General features: G+C 42.3%; 1 protein-coding gene across 1 annotated transcript in view; it reads right to left on the bottom strand.

Moving 5' to 3' along the window:
• HABP4 (hyaluronan binding protein 4) overlaps positions 1-612 on the bottom strand; it is a 46,475-nt gene extending 45,863 nt beyond the window's left edge. The window contains exon 1 of the mRNA XM_055427441.2: positions 157-612. Within this exon, the coding sequence (XP_055283416.1) occupies positions 157-517 (361 nt within the window). The 5' untranslated portion in view covers positions 518-612. The remainder of the gene's footprint in view (positions 1-156) is intronic.
• Between the last annotated feature and the right edge of the window lie 24,616 nt (positions 613-25,228).

Below are 25,228 nucleotides of genomic sequence, written 5' to 3'. Positions count from 1 at the left end.
CCTTCCCTTTCTGGAACGGGTTCCAGCGACCTCAGTCTCGCAGTAGCAGGTCCTGGGGCGGCTGAGGAGCGGTGACCTCCATGACCCCATTCTCCTTCCCCTCCTGCCCACCGCGCCCACCCTGGGACACCCAGGTGCCGGGCTGGGCGCGCGTACCGGGCGGCTGCGGGCCGCCCCCTGGGCTGTCTGGCTGCTGCGAGCTGGGGGCCGGGAGGCTCTTGCGCTCCTTCTGGGACTCCCTCCGGCCGCCGCCCGCGCCGGGTCTGTGGCCCGAGGCCCCAGCCGGGCTCCTGCCGCCGCGGTTGCCAGCCCCGGCCGCCGCCGCCGCCGCCTCGTCGCGCCTCTTGCGCTGCAGCTGCTGCTGGCGCCGGCGTTCGGCCTCGCGCAGGATGTCGAACGGGTCAGACTCATCGTCTAGCAGCTGGTGGAAGCGGTTGGCCACGACGCAGCCGAAACTCTCCTGCATCGCGGCGCCTGCGGCAGCCGCAGCCACAGGACTTCCCAGAGCGCCCTTCATGCCGCCGCGGCCACTGCGGGCCCGCCGCGGGCAGCCCACGCGAGCGAGTCTCAGCGAAGCCGGCGATGAGGACCCATCCTACCCGCAGCCACTGCCCTCCCAGCCCTGCCCTGCCCAGTCCCGTCCCTCCCAGCGCCCGCCCCCGCACCGCCGCCGCCGCCCGCCTAGCTGCTTCCCACCAGCCAATCAGCGCACGAGGGCACGCCCCCTTTCCTAGCCGGCACGCCGGGAAGCCCAATCAGAGGCCGGCTGCTGTCACGTCAGGCGACCTCTATGCCCCGCCCCACGACTCAGCAGGGAGGGGCTGGACCCAAGGGGCGGAGCTGCTGGGAGGAGCAACGAATCTTGTGGTCCAGGCTGCTGGGCCATGCTGGTGGGTCACGGCCGTCATTTGTGTTTTCTCTGGGGCTGGATCCACATTTATCATCGTCCACTCTTCTTTGAAGTGTATATATTGATTTGACAACTATATAGTGTACACTTACTTTGTGCCAGGTGTTATGTAATAGGAGATATTAGCTCCCTGTTTCGGAAGATCTTAGTCTTCAGGCAGAAAAGTGCCCTGAAGGAAAAGCACAGACTTCTCTATGACCTACTTAAGAAGCTTGGAGAGGCTTTCCCACGGGAATGACGGTTAAGCTGCGATATGAAGGATAACAAGGGCCAGGGGTAATGGCAAGTGCACAAGTCTGAGGTGGGGTGGAATACAACCATTCAAGCTCAAAGAAAACCAGTTAAATGAATTGCTAAGAGTTGGGGATTTGGCATCACTGACGCGATGGACATGAGTTTGAGTAGTTTCCGGGAGTTGGTGATAGACAGGGAAGCCTGGTGTGCTGAAGTCCGTGGGGCCTCAAAGAATCGGACACGACTGAACGACTGAACTGACTGAAGAGTTGCTGCTGCTGCTAAGTCACTTCGTTCGTGTGCGACTCTGTGCGACCCCATAGACAGCAGCCCACCAGGCTCCTCTGTCCCCGGGATTCTCCAGGCAAAAACACTGGAGTGGGCTGCCATTTCCTTCTCCAATGCATACATGCATGCTAAGTCTCTTCAGTCTTGTCCGACTCTGTGCGACCCCATGTAGAGCCCCCCACCAGGCTCCCCTGTCCACGGGATTATCTAGTGGCAAAAACAGGCAAAAACACTGGAGTGGGTTGCCATTTCCTTCTCCAGACTGAAGAGTTGGGGAAGGGCCTTATTCTGGTCTTTATTCCCGGAGCAGCAGGAAGCAAATTTTAAGCATGAGCTTGTGTTTAAAAAGGCCACCTTAGCTGTAATGTGAAGAACTATGTTGGTGGGAGGTCAAATTGGTTGCAGGGAAACCAAGCTGAAGATTCCTGCAGAGCTACAGGGAAAAGGTGATGATAGTGACTTGGAGTAGGATACTGTTAGTGGAGGTGAAGAGAGTAGTAGATCCAAGAGCTATTTTGGAGGTTATATCAACACTACTCAATGGTGCACTAGATACAGCTGGTGAGGAAAAAGAATATGATGACTCCTGTTTTTCTGGCTCTTACAACTGGAATGGTGATGCTATTCACAAAGAAAGCATTAGAAAAGACCACTTTGATGAGACTCATAAGTTTAGTCTTGGACGTGTTGAGATTTAAGGTTTTTGTTTTGGTTTTGGTTGTTTGGTTGCTTGTTTTATTCAACTGAGGCCTTGAAATTCAGAGGAGAACATGAATTAGACTTTCTCCAGGAATTCTTGCTTAGGCACTCATTGAGACACTTTTATACATTGCCTGTATTGCAACTCTTCCTTTCCCTCTTACACTTTCCCAGAACTATATTTTGTTGGTGTATCAGGTAGCTGTTTGCTTCATTGGGCCCTTTTCCAGCCTCAAACTTGATTAATCTTAAATCATTCTTTGTACTGCCATTCCCCTACCATGGTTGCTGTAGGAATAGGCTTTTGGTGCAAATCTGGCAGAACAGACCTGAGGGGAAGAATTCTGGAGAATTTCTTGAGGGAACATTTTTTTTTTTTTTTGGTGGGATCTGCCATCTTTCCACTTCTGTACTTTGGTCCTTATTATGTAGGAGGACATGATCCCTCGAGCTGCTTATCCTTATTGTGACTATGAAGATGATGAAGATGGCAGAGCAGAAGTATAGAGAAAACCTAGTTCCTCGATGCTGTGGAGCTGCTCACTTATCACAATCAGGAAACTTCCTACCTCAGACTTATGTAAGCCAGCAAATGGGCTTCCCTGGTGGCTCAGATAGTAAAGAATCTACCTGCAATGCAGGAGACCTGGGTTCGATCCCTGGGTTGGAAAGATCCCTGGGAGGTGGGCATGGCAACCCACTCCAGTATTCTTACCTGGAGAATTCCTGTGGACAGAGGAGCCTAGCAGGCTACAGTCCATGGGATCACAAAGAGTCAGACACAACTGAGCGACTAAGCACACACACACAAGGCAATAAATGGTCTTTATTCTAAGAGCAGTGGGAAGCAAATTTTAAGCATAAGCATGTGTTTAAAAAGGCCACCTTAGCTGTAATGTGAAGAACTATGTTGACGGGAGGTCAAATTGCATGCAGGGAAACCAAGCTGAAGATTCCTGAGAGCTACAGGGAAAAGGTGATGATAGTGACTTTGACTAGGATACTTTCAGTGAAGGTGAAGAGAATAGTCTTCACCTTTAAACTAGTCTTAGTTGTACTAGTTTCTTGCATCCAAAAGCATTCCATTATAGCATCTTGCTCAGATGCATCATTACCAGGTTTGACTTTCCTTTAATAGCAAATGGAAAAGGAACCCTTAATCTTAACTGCTGCCAGATCTGTGTTTTACTAACTTACGCAGTTTTCTGTCATTCCTGAGGAGGGCAGGGATGATGTCTGTCTTATTCATTGTAACTTATATTCCCAGTGCTTAGCATTCTAGGTAGCTGGTTCTCAGTAAATATTTGTTGAATGAAGATTTTAAGGTATCGGTCTTTTCCTTCTTGGAGTCAACAGAGGCTTATGATCAAAAGCCTATAATTTTTATCCAAAAGAATTTAAAGCAGGTGTTCAAGCAAAATCTTCTACCTGAATGTTCATTATTAGAGCTTCACAATAGACAAAAAGTGGAAACAACCAAATGTGCATCAGCTGATTAATGGATAAACTAAATGTGGTGCAATGGATTAATATTTGGTCAAAAAAGGAAATGAAGTACCGATACCTGCTACAACATGAATAAATCATGAAAACATTATGAAAAGTGGAAGAAAACAGACACAAAAGATCCCATATTATATAATTCCATTTGTGAAATGTCCAGAATAGGCAAATCCTTAAGAGACAGAAAACAGATAAGGGGTTGGGGAGGAGGAATGAGGAGTGTCTGCTTGATGGGTGTGAGGTTGCCTTTTATAGTGACAAAAATTTTCTAGAACTAAGTAGTGGTGATGGTTGCAAAAAATGTGAATGTATTAAATATCACTGAATTGTAAAATGGCTAAAATAATAAGTTTTATGTTTAGTTTGCGAAAATTTTTAAAGTTTATATTTTAGAGTTAAATCATGGTTTGAACCCTAGCAATGCCACTAACTGACTTTGTAACCCTGGATATATTTCTTATGCTTCTGCCTCAGTTTTCTCAACTGTAAAAAGGAGGCAATAATGGTACCTATTTCAGAGGTTTATTGAGAGAACTGGTTCCAATAATGCATATGAAGTGTTCACCACCATACTTGGCACAGATTACATCCTCAGTAAAAGTCATTTGATAGTAATTTTGATAACAAAAAGAAAAAAACAAAAATGCATGAAATCATATAACTTAGAAAATAAAGCATACCAGAAAAGCAGTGAGGTGTGGATGCTAATCAGTACTACCAGCCTTCTCATAGCAGTTATTTATTGGTACCAGTGGAAATGCAGTGAAGTTTAACTATGTACAAAATGTAAACTGTTGTTTTTTAGTAGTTGAGTCATGTCTTACTCTTTGAAACCCCATGGACTAGAGCAAACCAGGCTTCCCTGTCCTCCACTATCTCCCAGAGTTTGCTCAAACTCATGTTCGTTGAGTCAATGATGCTATCCAGCCATCTCATCCGCCGTTCCCTTCTCTTGCCTTCAATCCGTCCTGCATCAGTGTCTTTTCCAGTGAGTCAGTCAGCTCTTCACATCGGGTGGCCAAAGTATTAGAGCTTCAGCATCAGTCCTTTCAGTGAATATTCAGAGTTCATTTCCTTTATGATTGACTGGTTTGATTGCCTTGCTGTCCAAGGAACTCTCAAGAGTCTTCTCCAGCACCACAGTTTGAAAGCTTCAATTCTTTGGTGCTCAGCCTTCTTTATGGTCCAACTCTCATATCTGTATCTGACTACTGGAAAAACCATAGCTTCAACTAGATGTTTGTTGGCAAAGTGATGTCTCTGTATTTTAATATGCTGTCTAGGTTTGTCATGGCTTTTCTTCCAAGGAGCAAGCATCTTTTCATTTCATGGCTGCAGTCACCATCCTCAGTGACTCTGGAGCCCAAGAAAACACTGTCACTGTTTCCATTTTTTTCCCCCATCTATTTGCCATGAAGTGATGGACCGAATGCCATGATCTTAGTTTTTTGAATGTTGAGTTTTAAGCTATCTTTTTCACTCTCTTCTTTCACCTTCATTAAGAGGCTCTTTAGTCCTCTTCACTTTGTTCCATTAGGGTGGCGTCATCTGCTTATCTGAGGTTACTGATATTTCTCCCAGAAATCTTGATTCCAGCTCGAGCTTCATCCAGCCTGGGCATTTTGCATCATGTATTCTGCATATAAATTAAATAAGAATTGTGACAGTATACAGCCTTGATGTACTCCTTTCCCAATTTGGAACCAGTCTGTTGTTCCATGTCTGGTTCTAACTGTTGCTTCTTGACCCGCACACAGGTTTCTCAGGAGGCAGGTAAGGTGGTCTGGTATTCCCATTTCTTTAAGAATTTTCCACAGTTTGTTATGATCCACACAGTCAAAAGTTATAGCACCGTCAATGAAGCAGATATTTTTCTGGAATTCTCTTGCTTTTTCTATGATCCAATGGATGTTGGCAATTTGATTTCTGGTTCCCCCTTTGGTTCCTTTTCTAAATCCAGCTTTACATCTGGAAGTTCTCAGAGGTTCACATACTATTAAAGCCTAGCTTGAAGGATTTTGAGTATTACCTTGCTAGCATGTAAAATGAGCACAATTATGCAGTAGTTTGAACATTCTTTGGCATTGCCCTTCTTTGGGATTGGAATGAAAACTGACCTTTTCCAGTCCTGTGGTCACTGCTGAGTTTTCCAAATTAGCTGGCATATTGACTGCAGCAACACTTCAATAGCATCATCTTTTAGGATCTGAAATAGCTCAGCCAGAATTCCATCACCTCCACTAACTTTGTTCATAGTAATGCTTCCTAAGGTGCATCTAACTTCACATTCCAGGATGTCTGGCTCTAGGTGAGTAATCATATCATTGTGGCTATCCAGGTCATTAAGACCTTTTCTGTACAGTTCTTGTGTGTATTCTTGCCACCTCTTATTAATCTCTTCTGCTTGTTAAGTCCTTACAGTTTCTATCCTTTATCATGCGCATTTGCATGAAATGTTCCCTTGTTATCTCCAGTTTTTTTGAAGAGATCTTTAGTCTTTCCCATTCTATTGTTTTCCTCGATTTCTTTGCATTGTTTGTTCACTTAAGAAGGCCTTCTTTTCTTTCCTTGCTATTCTCTAGAACTCTGCGTTCAGTTGGGTGTTATCTTGCCCTTTCTCCCTTGTTTTTTGCTTCTCTTCTTTCTTCAGGTATCTGTGAAGCCCCCTCAAACAACCACTTTTCCTTCTTGCATTTCATTTTCTTTGGGATGGTTTTGGTCAGGGCCCCCTGTACAATGTTACGAACCTCTGTCCATAGTTCTTCAGGCACTCTGTCTATCAGATCTAATCCCTTGAATTTATTTGTCACTTCCATTGTATAATCATAAGGGGTTTGATTTAGATCATACCTGAATGATCTAGTGGTTTTCTCTACTTTCTTCAATTTAAGCACCACAGTCAGCTCCAGGTGTTATTTTTGCTGACCGTATAGAGCTTCTCCATCTTTGGCTGCAAAGCATACAATCAATCTGATTTTGGTATTGACCATCTGGTGATGTCCATATGTAGAATCATCTCTAGTTTTCTTCAGTGTGTCAGCTATGACCAAATAAAATGTAAATTACCTTTAGTTAATAGACAAATTCCATTAGGAATAATAAAATAAAATACACTAAAATCTTTCAGATTGACTTAAGAGTCACAGAAAGATCAGAGAATTTAAAAGCATGTAGCTTTATTACCTTTGACTATATGGCTATTTTTGCTTTATTGACTATGCCAAAGCCTTTGACTCTGTGGATCACAATAAACTGTGGAATATTCTGAATGAGATGGGAATACCAGACCACCTGACCTGCCTCTTGAGAAACCTGTATGCAGGTCGAGAAGCAAAAGTTAGAACTGGACATGGAACAACAGACTGGTTCCAAATAGGAAAAGGAGTACATTAAGGCTGTATGTCGTCACCCTGCTTGTTTAACTTATATGCAGAGTACATCATGAGAAACTCTGGGCTGGAAGAAGCCTAAGTTGGAATCAAGATTGCCCGGAGAAATATCAATAACCTCAGATATGCAGATGACACCACCCTTATGGCAGAAAGTGAAGAGGAATTAAAAGCCTCCTGATGAAAGTGAAAGAGGAGAGTGAAAAGGTTGGCTTAAAGCTCAACATTCAGAAAACTAAGATCGTGGCATCTGGTCCCATCACTTCATGGCAAATAGATGGGGAAACAGTGGAAACAGTGTCAGATTTTAATTTTGGGGGCTCCAAAATCACTGCGGATGCTGATTGCAGCCATAAAATTCAAAGACGCGTACTCCTTGGAAGGAAAGTTATGACCAACCTAGATAGCACATTAAAAAGCAGAGACATTACTTTGCCAACCAAGGTCTGTCTAGTCAAGCTATGGTTTTTCCAGTGGTCATGTATGGATATGAGAGTTGGACTGTGAAGAAAGCTGAGCACAGAAGAATTGATGCTTTTGAACTGTGGTGCTGGAGAAGACTCTTGAGAGTCCCTTGGACTGCAAGGAGATCCAACCAGTCCATTCTAAAGGTGATCGATCCTGGGTGTTCATTGGAAGGACTGATGCTAAAGCTGAAACTCCAATACTTTGGCCACCTCATGCAACGAGTTGACTCACTGGAAAAGACTCTGATGCTGGGAAGGATTAGGGGCGGGAGAAGAAGGGGACGACAGAGAATGAGATGGCTGGATGGCATCACTGACTCGATGGATATGAGTCTGAGTGAACTCCGGGAGTTGGTGATGGACAGGGAGGCCTGGCGTGCTGTGATTCATGGGGTCGCAAAGAGTTGGATAAGATTGAGCAACTGAACTGAACTGAACTGAACCGAATGTATTAATTAATTAATTCCATGAGATGAATGCTTTAGTAAGTGGTAGTTCTGGGATCAGGAATGTGAGTCTATACTCCTAAGCATAATACTTTTTGCTAAACACTGAGCTAACAGCTTAGGTGTGAGTAGGACACAGTTTCGCTCCTTTAAGAGCTGTCCAAGCTGGGAACAGACATTGTGCATTTAAGGCACAGTTCTCAGAAGAGCCCTAAGAGGAAGCTGAGTGGGGGTTTGTAATTATATCACCAATGGAATTTTGTGAGTGAGTGCTCACTGAGACACAAGTAGGGGAAATGGTATACTTAGACCCCTAAAAAACATAATTTTGTGGCCTAAAAGCTGTATTGTGTCCAAGCTAAGCTTGCATTGACTAAAATGTTGAAATAGTGCTGCTCTTCTGCTTAGATTATATTTTAGAAGTGTATTAAAAATAAGCTCTCATCTCACTTTCTAAGGACGATCTGTGAACCAGCAGCTGCAAATCACCCAAGAGCTTTTTAGAAAGGCACACTCTCAGGCCCACCACACACAGAGCCACTGAATCTGAATCTGCACTTTACAAGGTCCGTAAGAAACGTCTGTACACAGTAGAATCTGGGAAGCGCTGAGCTAAAGTGAAAATACAAAGGCAGCAATGGGATCTGTTAGTACCATCTGATGGAAGTCTGGTCACCATTTGTTGTTAACATAGTTTAGTTTTATCTGATTGCTGGTGAGTTTGAGGTGCTCAGCTTGAGACCTTGGCACATGGTGAAAAAGAGTCTGTCCACCAAGGAAGGACAGAGATCCTGCACCAGCAGAGGTTCAGACCATCTCTTCCACTGCTAAGTCCTCTAGCCACATGTCCTTTGATGAACCTAACACCTTAACACGAGGTTAAGGGGAATTAATTGGGAAAGGCTCTAGAATGGACGGCTTTGATGACTGATTGAACCATTCAAGGGAGAATTACATGTGCAAAGACCCATAGCTATAAAATTGGAAGCTTTGTATTAACTAGAATTTCTCTGTAGAATGGTAAAATATGGGGCTATACCAATAGGAAGGGGCCAGACCTTGAATAACTATGTGCTGTGGTTAGGAGTTGGGATTTTATCTTTTAAATTCATAGTTTTTGAGAGTTGGGAGAAATCAGCTTTATTGCTTGGGTGTAATTATACATGCTCACTGAAAGAAATTAAAACTATGAAAAACACAAAGAAAGTAGAATTCATCTGAAATAGCATCATCCACAAATAGTCACTGCTCACATTTTCTAAGCATTCTTCTAGTCTTCTTCACACATGTATACAAACATATGATTTTACACATCTGCCTTTTTCATTCAACATTGTCATAGACATAGTTCTGTGTCAATAAATATAATAATCTATGTCATTTTAGTGGCCACAAAGTACTCCACTGTATGTAATTTGCATGTGTGCACACTAAGTCACTTGAGTTGTGTTCGACTCCTTGTGACTCCATGGACTGTAGCCTGCCAAGCTCCTCTATCCATGGAATTCTCTAGGCAAGAATAAAGGAATGGGTTGCCATGCCCTCCTCCAGAGGATCTTTCTGACCCAGGGATCAAACCCATGTCTCTTATGTCTCCTGCATTGGCAGGCAGGTTCTTTACCATTGAGCCACCATGATCTGGGTCCAATCAAAGGACAGAAACACAGGGTAATACAAGCAGGAAAGCTTAATATAGAGAAGTGTTAACCTATGATAGTAGAGTGACTATAAGGTAGTAACAATTCTCAGGGGTGCCCTAGGACTGAGGAAGGATATCTAAGGAAGAACAAAGTTGGAAGGGAGTTTAGACTACACTGAGGAAGGTGTGATTATAGCCCATTGGATGGTTGAGAAGTTTGCTGGGCCAGAGATGGTCCACAATCACTGGGAAAGCAGGAACAGCACCACAGGGCATACGTGACTAAAGGCCAATGGGAGAGAGGGGGTCCACACAGGGAGTCAAGTGCCACTGTTGACACTGCTGGAGCCGGAGCTGGGGAGATCACATTCTGCAGGAACACAGCACACTTGGACTGAGGAACCTCCAGACACTGCATGGCTGGCTGGCCCACCAGATGGCTAGTCTTATAGGGTGCTAGTGTGTGCCCACAGAGGGCAGAGAAGAGAGTGCCAGGAGCAACTGCCTGGGCTGAGACACAGGACCATGCATTCTGGGGCTCCTGGCCCATTGCCCATGTTGACAGCTGGAAAAAGCAGAAGCTCAGAAAATAGTACAGAAAAAACACTTGGAGTAAGTCTGTTCGTGCTCTGCAGGAGCCAGGTGACAGTGTACCCCAGAACTAGGGGGGATAAAATCTCTTTCTCTTTCAGTGTCCTTCTAGCACCCACCATTACCAGAGTTTGAAATCTTCCACTGGTAAAGGAAAATGATTTAAAGGGATCAGATTCATTTTTTGTGGAGCAAGTAATGAAGGATGAATTTGAAGATTAAGATGATAAATCAATTAGCATACTAGAGTGTACTTAACGAGTTTTCTATTAATGGATATTTTGGCATTTCCTGTATTTCACAATTTTCAACAAATGCTGGCATATCAGACTCCAGATACACATGTTTTCACACTCGAGTAATTATTAGAAGAGAGTTTTAAATTAAGGAAATGGTCATGAGATTTAGCTCCCATTCCAGAATTCATCAGTCAAAACTACAATTGGCTTTTGGAAATACTGTGGAAATCAGCAGCTGCCTAGATCACTCAGAGATGGTGAGGGGCTTCCTCTGGAGTAAGCCACAGATGTTTTTATAAGAATCATTGTAACTATCAGGAAAAACTACTTAAGTTTTCATACTCCGAAGCCTCATCTCCAATTGCTAAAGTGTCAACCAAACCCATGCTCTGAGCCATTCAGGTCTCTCCCGGTATAACAGACCACTGCCCTGCCACCTCTAGAACCATCAGAACTCTTTTTATCTCCCTCTTTACTTGGTACCTGAAGAGTCCATTTGTCCTTCATAGGAGACTAGCTTATTCTCCTTGAGAATATTTTTAAATTTGTTATATTAGACTCAAAATTATAGATGTTTATAAATGAACTAAACGCCCTCTAGGACCCAGTCAACTACATGGAAGGTTTGTCCTAATTTCCCCCTTCCTCTTTGCCTCCCAGTTCCTACTTAGAAATCCCTCAAGTTCACCCCACTGATGTTCACTTCCTATACACACACTTCAATCCATTAATTAGCTGAGCAATCACATTATGCCTGGAAGTCCTTAGAAGGATCTTGAAAGATAGGTGTTATCACTATTTTATTCATGAGGAAATTATAGTGAAGAGACCTTAAAGGTCTGTCTAACATCACAAAGATGATCAGTAGTAAAGCTAGAATTTGAAACCAGACCCTAAGTCCAAGCTACTTTCATATTTTAGAAAAAATATGATTATCCCAAAGGGAAAAAGTCCAGTAGGTTTACTTTCTTGTATATTGGCTCAGAAACACTCACCCTACCCCATGGTTTCCCAGCCCCTGCCTGTTCTGGCCCTGGTGGCTGGCTCTCCTCCAAGGACTCTGCTTGTGATATTTGAACACCCTCCACACAGGCAAAGAGGTCTTTGTTTCTCAGAGTCACCATCTTTTCTTTTGGAGTTCTCAGTCCCAGTCAGGAATTACTGAGAAGATGAGCCCTTCCGTTGTAGAGTATTTCCTAAAGACTTCATGATGCCTGAGACTATTAACAAGCACTGACAATTTCACCAGATTTTACTGAGCATCAGCTGTGTGTCAGGCCTGGATAAGACAGAAGTGCAGGGTGTGGATTCTGCCACCTTTGTCTTTGATTATTCATCCCAAAGAGCTGGCCATCCTGTATTTTTGTTTTCTCATACATATTTTTTCCAATTATAAACTTATGGACACAAAAAATTTAAAAAAAAAACTTCAAACATCACCAAAATCTGTGGCAAAAAAAATTCTCATAATTTGCCTCTCAACTTCCCACCTCCTTCCAAAATAATTCATTAGATGTATGTAAAGAAAGTGAAAATGAAAGGGTTAGTCGCTCAGTCCTATCTGGCTCTTGTGACTGGATGGACTGTAGCCCGCCAGGCTCCTCTATCCATGGGACTCTCCAGGCAAGAATATCGGAATGGATAGCCATTCCCTTCTCCAGGAGATCTTCCCAACCCAGGGACTGAACCCAGGTCTCTAGCATTGCAGGCAGATTGCAGATGTATATAAGTCAAATTATTATGCTATACACCTTAAACTTATAGAGTGCTGTATGTCAATCATATCTCAAAAATACTGAAAGAAAGGGACTTTCCTGGTGGTCCAGTGGTAAAGAATTTACTTTCCAATGCAGGGAATATGGGTTCAATCCCTGATCAGGTACCTAAGATCCGACATGCCACAGGACACCTAAGCCCCCATGCCATAACTAGAGAAAGCTGCATGCTGCAGCGAAGACCCAGCAGTAAAAAAAAAAGGAAGAAAAAAATTTTAATTAAAAAATCAAACAAACATGAAAAGGGAGTTCCCTCGTAGACTATTCGTTAGGATTCCAATTCTTCACTCTTCAGTCTCTGGTCAGGGAACTGAGATCCCTCCAAGCTACTAGGCATGGCAAAAACTTTTTATTTTTTAATTGAAGTAAATAAACAGTGCAGAAGAAGCTTTTGAAAGGAATGGATATAGTACGGGCATAGATTGTAGTGATACAGTCATGGGTATATACTTCTCTGCGAATTGATCACATTTATACATTAAATCTGTAAAGCTGCTTCTATCTCAATCATACCTCAATAATATGGTTTAACAAGTGAAATAAAATGAGTGAAAAAAAGTCACCATTAACAGTGTAGAATTTTTGTATTTTAAAAAATTTTAGTAGACAATTATTTATAGCAATTTTAGATTCACAGCAAAATTGAGCAGAAGGTACAGAGATTTCCAATATACTCTCTCCCCCCAACCAAGCACAGCCTCCCTACTGTCAAGATTGCCTGCTAGACTGTTACATTTGTTACATTATGAATGCAGTGCACAATATACAGCCTATGAATCAGTGAACCTACACTGACACATGATTATTACCCAAAGCCCATAGATCATATGTGGGTCACTCTTGATGGTGTAAATTTTATGTATTCAGGCAAATGTATCCACAATTATAGTATCACACTGACTAGTTTCACTGCTCTAAAAATTCTCTGTCCTTCACCTATTCATCTCTCCCTATGTTCCCCTAACCTATGACAACTACTGATGCTTTTAATGTCTTGGTAGTTTTGCCTTTTCCAGAATGTCAGATCATTGGAGTCATGCAGTATGTAGCCTTCTCAAACTGGCCATATTTTTAGGTTGTTTTTCCTAAGTGCACAACATTCTTTGCTTGTTTATTAATTAATTAATTAATTAAGGATAATATCAGCATATTGTTTAGCAACTTTCTTCAGGTAACACTATGCCTTGAATGTATTTTATTATCACTGTATATAAAAGATAATGATAGTAGTAACAATAATAAATTTATTGAGTCTTAACAATGTGCTGTGTGCTGTACTACTTTAAATGCTTTCCATCTGTATTATGGGTTAAATTATGTTCCCTACCAAATTCATATCTTGAAGTCCTAAGACCTCAGAATATGACTGTATCTGGAAATAGGGTCTTTAAAGGGGTAATTAAGTAAAAAGTGGTCATTAGGTTTGGTTCTAATTCAATATGACTGGTGTCCTTGTAAGAAAAAAAGAATAGGATATAGACATGTATGGAGGGAAGTCCTTGTGAAGACAGAGGGAAAAGGCAGCCATCACAAGCCCTGGAAAGAGGCCTTGGAAGCAACCCATCCTGCCCACACCTTGGTCTTGGACTTCCAGTCTCCAGAACTATGAGGAAACAAATCTGTATATTGTAACCTTACTTTTGAACTGTGGTGTTGGAGCAGACTCTTGAGAGTCCCTTGATCTGCAAGGAGATCCAACCAGTCCATTCTAAAGGAGATCAGTCCTGGGTGTTCATTGGAAGGATTGATGCTAAACCTGAAACTCCAATACTTTGGCTACCTCATGCAACGAATTGACTCACTGGTAAAGACCCTGATGCTGGGAGGGATTGGGGACAGGAGGAGAAGGGAACAACAGAGAATGAGATGGCTGGATGGCATCACTGACTCGATGGACATGAGTTTGGGTGAACTCTGGGAGTTGGTGATGGACAGGGAGGCCTGGCGTGCTGTGATTCCTGGGGCTGCAAAGAGTCGGACATGACTGAGCGACTGAACTGAACTGAACTGAACTGAAGCTTACTCAGACCGTGGTACCTTGTTATGGCAGCTCTAGCAAAGTGTTCTTGCTTGGAGAATCCCAGGGACGGGGGAGCCTGGTGGGCTTCCATCTATGGGGTCACACAGAGTCGGGCACGACTGAAGTGACTTAGCAGCAGCAGCAGCAGCAAAGTAATACAATGTATTGATATAAGTCACTTGTTCTCTTCATAACCCTGAGAGGTAGGTATCCTCCTTTTACAGGAAGTAACTAAGGCACAGAGAAGCTAAATATCTTGCCCAAGATCACCCAGAGTATAATATCAGGATAGAGTAAGATGCATTGTGGTGACAAATAATCCTTGAATCGCAGTAGTTTAACACAACCAAGGTTTACTTCTCACTCACACTTCAAGTGTGAGTTTGGGGACAAGACACTAGTTCTTTCCAGAGGCCCAGGGGCCCAGGCAGATGGAACTTCCATCTCAACACATGTTTCCACAATTCCTGAAGTAGGAGAAAGGGTACATGATGAATCTTACATTGACTTCTAAAGCTTTAACTGCTCATCACTTCCACTTGGATTTCTTCAACTAAGGCAAGTCAGAAGGCCAAACAAAAGCACAATCCCACAATGTTCCCAGAAAGAGAAGAGAACCAGGGTATTTATAGTTCGTGACAACTGCAACCACATGGGGCAGGAAATCTCAGCTAACTCTGAAGCCTATACTCCTGACATATGTTTCAAAGTACAGATGGTGTGTTGTGTGTTGAGGAATTAACTTTACCCAAACAGAGGTCTGGCCTGCTTGGGGGTATTCCCTGGAATGTCCCACCTGGTAAGAGAGTCTTTGATAGCCCAGTAGTCTAATAATGTGATTGGACGGGCTGCATGAGTTCTGACCTCCAGAGGAGCTGGAGACTGCAAATCAGCCATACGGGTAATATGTGATCAAACCCCAGTAAAGCTCTGAATACCAAAGGCTCAGATGAGTTTTCTAAGTTGACAGCATTCCATGTATATTGCCACACGTTGGTGCTAGGTGGGCAACATACTTCTAAGGATATGGAAACTTCACGTTTCAATCCCGCTTTTCCCGAGTCTGTTCTGTGTGTCTCTTCTTTGGGCTGGTTCTAATTTGTACCCTTTCATTGTAATAAAACTCTAATAATAAATATAGCATTTTCCTGAGCTCAGTGAGTCATTCTAGCGAATTATTGAAACAAATTGTGGTTGTTAAGAACCCCCAAATTTGTAGTCAGCCAGTCTGAAATAAGGGTGGCCCTGAAGACCCTCAAGTTGTGGCTGGTATCTGAAGTGAGAGCAGTCTTATGGGAACTGTTTCCTTCCTCTGACCTTATAGTTTGGTGAACTCATTGCACTTGATATCAGAGTTGGGCAAACTTGGCTCTCTGGAGATGCCTTTAAACTCAAACTTTGGCTAACTCATTTGCAAGTAGAACCTACACTTTCTCGATCGAGAATCAGCTTTCCTCTCCATTTTGTTCTACCACCTCCTGGACCTTCTCACATGCTTTTAAAATTGCTGTTCCCCAAACACCCCTGACTTCCTCATGCATCAGCGACCTCACATGTGCTGTTTCGTCTATCTAATCTGCCCAGGAAGACTGTTCATCACTCAAGATTTAGCTTTAAATTCTCCTTTCTTTCAAGGTTATTATTTGATTGCATACTACTTTGTGCTGGTACGTCTTAAAAGTTTTCTATCAGGTGATCTAACAAAAGTAAACACACAGAATGATAATGCAGGATGAGAAGGTGTTATAATTGATCTCCAAAGATGGCTCTCAATGAACGGCACTTTCCAGTATCATGTACTTGTGCAGTCGCCATGTACTTGTGCAGTCGCCTCCCTCACTGAATCTGGATTGGCTGTGACTATTAAGAAACAGAGTAAAGTAGAAATGATACTGTGTCAATTCTGGGCTTCAGTTCAGTTCAGTTCAGTCCCTCAGTCGTGTCCGACTCTCCGCGACCCCATGAATCACAGCACGCCAGGCCTCCCTGTCCATCACCAACTCCCAGAGTTCACTCAAACTCATGTCCACAGAGTCGGTGATGCCATCCAGCCATCTCATTCTCTGTCGTCCCCTTCTCCTCCCGCCCCCAACCTTTCCCAGCATCAGAGTCTTTTCCAGTGAGTCAACTCGTCGCATGAGGAGGCTTAGCCTTTAAGAAAAGCTTCAATTTTCTTCTCGGGAGCTAACTGCCATGGTTTGAGGAAGCCCAAGGAGCCATGTGGAAAAGCCACATGAAGAAGAGAAGCCCTAAAATCACAGGAGTATGCTAAGCAGCTTCGGTCATGTCTGGCTCTTTGCAACCCTATGGACTGTAACCCGCCAGTCCATGGGATTCTCCAGGCAGGAATACTGGAGTGGGTGGCCATTTCCTCCTTCAGGGGATCTTCCTGACCTAAGGATTGGACCCATTTCTCTTACATCTCCTGTATTAGCAGGCGGGTTCTTTACCACTAGTGCCACCTGGGAAGCCCCACAAAACCACATGGGAAAGGAAGGAAACTTAGCCGTTTCTGCATAGCAGAAGCTTCCAGATGACTTTAACCCCACCAGCTGCCTGAGATACATCAAGAAAGACCAGCAAGAACTGCCCAATTGAGTTCAGTCAATCCACAGAATCATAAGATAATAACACGGTTGTTGTTTTAGGTCATGGGGTTTTGAGTTTGGAGATCATCAGATTGGGAGTTCAGTAGCACAAAGATACTAAATATCCTAGATGTTTCCTTAGCATAGAGAAAATATAAGAGAGAGTGTAACAGAGCAAGCAGTGTGCAGCTCTTAGCACAAAGTCATTGTTTTCCACTACCCCCCACTCCATTACCAGGTAACAGTTACCTCAAAACCACTAACAGTCTCTCAGCCATTGGTCAGCACCACAGTGGGTCCCTTCTCCAAGCAAGCAACTCTTGGTGGGCCATTCACCCAACAGCTGGTAGAGTGGTGGTCGTCAGGCACAGTGAGGTAAGAGGCAAATCCTGCCCTTCTCCCATTGGGCCTCCAGCTCACCAGTCTTGGGCCAGCAGGTGAGCTGGGGGCCCCAGGGAACAGTCTGGGGGCTGCGTTTTGCTGGGCTCCAGAGCGCTAGCCACGGCTGCCAGCTGGCCAGGCCCAGGCCTTGAAGTAGCAGTGAACCTCCCCCCATCCCTGCCTCTGCAACCTATTATCAGTGTAAATCTGCCTAGGTCACAGTCTGAAAGCCATAGCTCCCATGGTTTGAGCGGCCTGAGGAGCCTGAGGGTCAGTTGAGTTGGGCACCTGGCTCCTTCAGTGATGACCGCTGGGCAGAGTCTGGGGACCAGTCTCTGAGGTAGCCACCAACTGAGATCTGCTTCCTCTTAGCCAGGACCTGGACCTTGGAAGGTGAAAGCTGAGCCTTGGGACCTCGCCTTTTCTTGTCAGAACACAGAATAACATTTGTTTGGTAGAGAGTTACAAGAACATCGTTACCTGACCGTGACCTGACTTCCAGAAGAAAGGCTCTGACACCACGAAGTTTGCAATAACTAACCATGCTCCACCATTACCTTTCCTGGAAAAGGACTTTGTTGAGAGTTTTTGGGGAGTTTGGGGTTTTTAAGGCATGAGTCACCCATCTCCTTGCAAGGCCCTGCAATAAAGCTTTCTCTGTTTCGAACTCCAACATTTCAGTATTGTTTCCCCTCACTGTGCATTGGGCACAAGGACTTGTGTTTCAGTAACAGAAAGTACATAAGCATCCCGAGCAAGAAGTAACACAAAGGGCAGTTCAGCACAACAAATGTCCACATAAAAAGGCAGCTCTTCTAGTGGTTTCCCTTGTCAACTAAATTTCAAGAGCTTCATGATGTGTAGCTTATGTAACCTCTTCAGGTAAAATGCAATATTTTAAAAAACAAGCACTAAAGATAGTGTCGATGTGTTGAAGACATGAAGATAAAACTAGATTAATAAAAACACTTAGTTTTTTCTTTTTTAAAATAATCGACATTATTTAAGCAACAGAAGCATAGTAGGTTCTACTATTTATTAAAATTTTACTTTAAAAATTAATGTAAGACACTGTTCTCACTGAGTCTCCAATCACGGAGAAAACGTTGAGTTCTGGAGGCCCTTTTTGGATCATTTGGGTATGAGAGAATTAGTCTGTCACTGTTTCCATTGTTTCCCCATCTATTTGCCATGAAGTGATGGGACCAGATGCCATGATCTTAGTTTTCTGAATGCTGAGTTTTAAGCCAACTTTTTCACTCTCCTCTTTCACCTTCATCAAGAGACTCTTTAGTTCTTCTTTGCTTTCTACCATAAGAATGGTGTCATCTGCATATCTGAGGTTACTGATATTTCTCCTGGAAATCTTGATTCCAGCTTGTGCTTCATTCAACCCTGCATTTCACATGATGTACTCTGCATATAAGTTAAGTAGGGTGATAATATACAGCCTTGATGTCCTCCTTTCCCATTGGAACCAGTCTGTTGTTCAATGTCCAGTTCTAATTAATGGAATAATATTCAGCCATAAAATTTTGCTGTTTGCAACAACATGGATGGGCTTGGAGGGTATATTATGCTAAGTGAAATGTCAGAGAAATATAAATACTGTATGGTATCACTAACATGTGGAATCTAAAAAATAAACTAGAAAATGTAACAAAAAGGCAATAGACTCATAAACATAGAGAACAAACTAGTGGTTACTAGTGGAGAGAGGAAAGATGTGAGGGGCAAGATATGGGTAGGGGATAAAGAGATACAATTATGTATAAAATAAATAAACTACAAAATGTATTGTACAACACAGGGAATATAGCCAATATTTTATACTAACTATAAATAAAACAGAACCTCTAAAAATTGGCTTAAAACTCAACATTCAGAAAACTAAGATTATGGCATCTGGTCCCATCACTTCATGGCAAATAGATGGGGAAACAATGGGAACAGTGACAGACTTAATATTTTGGGGCTCCAAAATCACTACAGATGGTGACTGCAGCCATGAAATTAAAAGACTCTTGCTCCTTGGAAGAAAGTTATGACCAACCTGCTGCTAAGTCACTTCAGTCGTGTCCGACTCTGTGTGACACCATAGATGGAAGCCTACCAAGCTCCCCTGTCCCTGGGATTCTCCAGGCAAGAACACTGGAGTGGGTTGCCATTTCCTTCTCCAATGTGTGAAAGTGAAAAGTGAAAGTGAAGTCGCTCAGTCGTGTCCGACCCCTAGCAACCCCATGGACTGCAACCTACCAGGCTCCTCCATCCATGGGATTTTCCAGGCAAGAGTACTGGAGTGGCTTGCCATTGCCTTCTCCGATACATATGCGTTAGTATACTGTATTGATGTTTTTCTTTCTGACTTACTTCACTCTGTATAACAGGCTCCAGTTTCATCCATCTCATTAGAACTGATTCAAATGTATTCTTTTTAATGGCTGAGTAATATTAAATCCCAATCCTTATTTACCAGGTTTTCATTTCCTCATCTTCGAGATAAGAATACTAGTCCACATGACCTCCTCTTCCACGGTTCTCAAATTCTGTGACTCCTAGACAGCATATTAAAAAGCTGTCCATCTAGACAAAGCTATGATTTTTCCAGTAATCATGTATGAATGTGAAAGTTGGACTATAAACAAAGCTGAGCACTGAAGAATTGATGCTTTTGAACTGTGATGTTGGTGAAGACTCTTGAGAGTACCTTGGACTGCAAGGAGATCCAACCAGTCCATCCTAAAGGAAATCAGTCCTGAATATTCATTGGAAGGACTGATGCTGAAGCTGAAACTCCAATACTTTGGCCACCTGATGTGAAGAACTGACTCATTGGAAAAAACCTTGATGCTGGGAAAGATTGAAGGTGGGAGGAGAAGGGGATAACAGAGGTCAAGATGGTTGGATGGCATCACTAACTCAATGGACATGAGTTTGAGTAAGCTCTGAGAGTTGGTGATGGACAGGGAAACCTGGCATGCTGCAGTCCATGGGGTCATAAAAGTCAGACACGACTGAGTGACTGAACTGAACTGATGTTGCACACCTGTAAGTTATGAAATAGTGTCTTAACTATATCTCAATTAAAAATTTAAAAAGAAAAAAATGGCAGAATTCTCTCCTGCTCTAGGGTCTTTCTGTTTGGAGCTGTTTCTTCAATAAGACTCATTCTCTAAATTCTTTTCCATCCTTGCTCAGATGTCTTCTTATCAGAGATACCTTCCATGGCCAGTTCATTTTAAGCCCATTTCCCAATTTATCTTCCTCCACAGCATTTTTCGTGATGTATATTCATTTATTTGTTGTCTGTCTCCTTCCACTAGAATGTGAGCTCTGAGAACAGAGACATTGCTTTGTCCACTGCTGTATCCTCATTGCTGAGAACAGGGGTTGGCACATAAGTGGCACTCAATAAATGTTTGTTGAATGAATGGAGGTAGAATGTCTAAAAATGTACTTTCAGCTAAACAAAAATGCTAAGCAATACAATGTACTTTCTTCCTTTTGCTTAGCATCAAAGATTGTTTTGGCCATTGTAGAAAGTCTTTTTTAAATGGCTGGGTTTCCTAAGTCATTATATAATTACCCTCTTAAGTCTGAGTGAGCACTTAAAAGCACAGTTTCTAAATTGTTTTGCCTACATAACATTGCTGTTATTGACATTATCAATTTAGCAAGCATTGTGATGGGCATACTATTAAAACACAGCCTAGGAGAAGTCAGCTTGTGATGAGCACTGCAGTATAAAGAAGAGTAGACTTGGTGCCAGTACACCCCTTGCCCCATGTCACCAGATGGCCTTAGCAAAGCCACATAATCCCTTCGGGACTTTTTCTTCGACTGTAAAATGAAGATACCCTGCCAACTCTACCTAACAGAGATATTGTGAGAGTCAACTAAGAAAATCTGTAAAAGTGCTTTGAATGCCTGAAAAGCATCATGAGAATGGAAGGTATTATCATTATGTCAAAATAATTATCAGTCATCAATTTTGGGGCACCTGATATAACCAAAGGACTCTTCCTCTACTATGTGAGAAATCTATATCTATGCTCATGGAGAGGCTTTCCACTGAGATGGAGAAATGGGGGTCAGTATGCACATTGAAAATGTGCTCTAACTAATAAGGCAGTCATTTTCAAAATGTGCCTTAGATACAAATATAATTTTTAAAAGAATTGGCTGACTCAAATGGACCTTGGCACATTAATTTTTATCAAGGAGGGTGATTGAGCCATACATAGGTCTCATATAGTAGACACTTACCAGTTAGATACCACCCCTCTGTGTGCATGCATGTATCCCTTTTGGGCTTCATTCTTTTGTTCACATTGCTTTTTAAAAAACTATATAAGGATTTTTTTTCCTTATATAAAAATTATATAAGGAATGGGGGCTTCTTTGGTGGCTCAGAGGGTAAAGCATCTGCCTGCAATGCCAGAGACCTGGGTTCGATCCCCTGGGTGGGGAAGATCCCCTGGAGAAGGAAATGGCAACCCACTCCAGTATTCTTGCCTGGAAAACCCCATGGACGGAGAAGCTTGGTAGGCTACAGTCCATGGGGTCGCAAAGAGTTGTACATGACTGAGGGACTTCATTTTCAAATTCATATAAGGAATACATGAACATTTCCACTTAAAAAGAAAAGGAATATAAAAACATACCAAGAATAACAAGAGAGTCTCCTTTCATTTCTTCACCCATCATATTAGATTTCTCTTAAGTCACACTTTAAATTACTATCAACAAGGGAGAATAACCAGAGACAAGAAAACTTTAAAAACCATATAGGACTACTTTGCAGTGTTAATGTTGGTTGCCCAGCCATGTCCAACTCTTTGTGACCCCATGAACTTGTAGCTCACCAGGCTCCTCTGTCCATGGAATTCTCTAGGCAAGAATACTGGAGTGGGTTGCTATTCCCATCTCCAGGGGATCTTCACCTCCCAGTGATTGAACCTGGGTCTCCTGTACTGCAGGCAGGGTCTCTTGCACTGCAGGCAGATTCTTTACTGTGTGAGCTACCAGGGAAGCCCACTTTGCAGTACTTCCATGCAAATAAATTTGAGCACCTATAGCAAATGGGTTCCTAAGGAAACTCACATTAGCAAAATTGAACCCATTAGAATTAGAAAGCTTAAAGAAACCAGTTTCCATTGAAGAAACAAAGAAAATTATCAAATAACTACCCTAAGAAAAAGCACAAGGCCTGGATAATTTCCTAGGGGACTACTACCAAACCATCATATCAAAAGAATTAAAAAGGAAGGAAATCTTACTTGTTTTCTCCATGAAGCAAGTATAACACTGCTATCTAAACTAAATAGGGTACAAAGAAAGAAGACTATTGGCCAACATCATTCATAAATATTGACACAAAATTCAAACAAAATATTATAAAAAATAATTAGCAAAAATAATTCAATGCCATGTTAAGAAAATAATGCATGATGACCAAGTGGGTTATGTTCCAGAAATGCAAATTTGGCTTAATATTTAGAAATCAATTAGTGTCATACATAATATTAATAAAGCCAAGAAAAAGAATCAAAGAAGCTGAGCAAGTCTTCGAATAAATCAATACCTATTCATCATAAAAACACACAGGAATTAAAGAATTCTTTCTTAACATGGTTATATATCCATATATGTGAACTTGAAAGTTGATCAGTTGTGTTTGACTCTTTGTGACCCCATGGACTATACAGCTCCTCTGTCCATGGAATTCTCTAGGCCAGAATACTGGAGTGGGTAGCCTCGCCCTTCTCCAGGGGATCTTCCCAACCCAGTGATCAAACCCAGGTTTCCTGCATTGAAGGTGGTTTATTTACCAGCTGAGCCACAAGGGAAGCATATAATATATACCTTACTCTTAAAATTAGTCTCTTACTCAATCAGCAAACATTACAGGCAATTAATTCTTCTAGGACTGGAAATAAGAAAACTATGTGGATTATCCATTACTATTCAACATTGTACTAGAGGTATTAACCAATACAATTAGACAAGAGAAATCAATTAGAGGCATCACAATGGGTAAAGAAGAAGTAAAAATAATTTTATTTGTAGATGATATGATAGTATACCTGAAAACCTCTCAAAAATCAATGATAAAATTAATTTAAATATTAGAAGAATTAATGAAGTAGCAGAATGTAAAATTAAAATTTTAAAAACCATTAACTTTTACAATAGAAGCAAAAGCAAAAATGAACAAATGGAATCTAATCAAACTTTTAAGCTTTTGCAAGGAGAGGAAACCATTTTTAAAAAATGAAAAGACATCCTATTAGCTGGGAGAAAATATTTGCAAATGATGCAACTAACAAGAGCTTAATTTACAAATAGCTCATATAACTCAATAAGAAAAGAAACAAACAACCCAGTCCAAAACTGGGCAGAAGACTCAAATACACATTTCTCCAAAAGAAGACATACATATGGCCAATAGGCACATGAAAAATCGCTCAATATCGATAATCACTAGAGAAATACAAATCAAAACTACAGTGAGGTGCCATCACACACTGGTCAGAATGGCCATCATTCAAAAGTCTAGGAATAATAAATGCTGGAGAGGGTGTGAAGAAGAGGGAACCCTCCTACATTTTTGGTGGGAATGTAAATTGATACAACCACTATGGAAAACAATATAGAGGTTCCTTAAAAAACTAAAAATAGAGCTTCCATATGATCCTATGATCCCACTCCTGGGTGTATATCCAGAGAAAACTCTAATTCAAACATGCATGCACCATGATGTTCATGCAGCACACTTTACAATAGCCAAGACATGGAAGTAACCTAAATGTTCACTGACAGAGAAATGGATAAAGAAGATGTGGCACATGTATACAGTGGAATATTACTCAGCCATAAAAGGAATGAAATAATGCCACTTGCAGAAAAATGGATGGACCTAGAGATTGCTATCGGAGAAGGCAATGGCAAACCACTCCAGTATTCTTGCCTAGAAAATCCCATGACGGAGGAGCCTGGTAGGCTGCAGTCCATGGGGTCGCTAAGAGTTGGACACGACTGAGCAACTTCACTTTCATTTTTCACTTCCGTGCACTGGAGAAGGAAATGGCAACCCACTCCAGTGTTCTTGCCTGGAGAATCCCAGGGACAGGGGAGCCTGGTGGGCTGCCATCTATGGGGTCACAAAGAGTCGGACACGACTGAAGTGACTTAGCAGCAGCAGCAGCAGCATATATATATTATTCATTTTGCTGTATACCTGAAACTAACACAACATTGTAAATGAACTACACTTCAGTAAAAAATAAAATTAATAAAAAACAAATAATTTTTGCCCAACAACTTAGCAATAATAAAAAAGATAACATTTAGTATTACTGGGAATGTGAAAAAAATAGTTACCCTTTTCTACTACTGGTAAGAATGTAACTTGTTGCATTTTAGGAGAACAATTTGGATACATTTACCAGTTAAAATTTTCTATAGTTTTCAACCCAATAGTTTTCAACCTGGCAACATTTTTTTGCACATGACCTTCACATGGAGTTTTTGGCCCTCTGATGTTAAAAGGACACCTGGTGCACTGGACACCTGACCATGTCCAGTTTTAGAGTTGGTGGTCCAGTCTTAGCTGGCTTGACCTGGACAAGTGCTGGCTACAAGGGCCTAGGCTGTGTGAAGCTTAGAGAGTATTCAGTTTAGTTCAGTTCAGTTGCTCAGTCGTGTCCGACTCTTTGAGACCCCATGAATCACAGCACGCCAGGTCTCCCTGTCCATCACCAACTCCTGGAGTTTACTCAGACTCATGTCCATCAAGTCAGTGATGCCATCCAGCCATCTCATCCTCTGTCATCCCCTTCTCCTCCTGCCCCTAATCCCTCCCAGCATCAGGGTCTTTTCCAGTGAGTCAACTCTTTGCATGAGGTGGCCAAAGTATTGCAGCTTCAGCTTTAGCATAAGTCCTTCCAATGAACACCCAGCACTGATCTCCTTTAGAATGGACTGGTTGGATCTCCTTGCAGTCCAAGGGACTCTCAAGAGTCTTCTCCAACACCACATCTCAAAGCATCCATTCTTC

The sequence above is a fragment of the Moschus berezovskii genome, chromosome 7 (assembly GCF_049115385.1).
Source record: "Moschus berezovskii isolate FMDL1 chromosome 7, NW_MosBer_1.0, whole genome shotgun sequence".
Taxonomy (NCBI): Eukaryota; Metazoa; Chordata; class Mammalia; order Artiodactyla; family Moschidae; genus Moschus; species Moschus berezovskii.
Note: the sequence above shows the minus strand (reverse complement) of the source record. Positions and strands in the feature narration are given on the sequence as shown.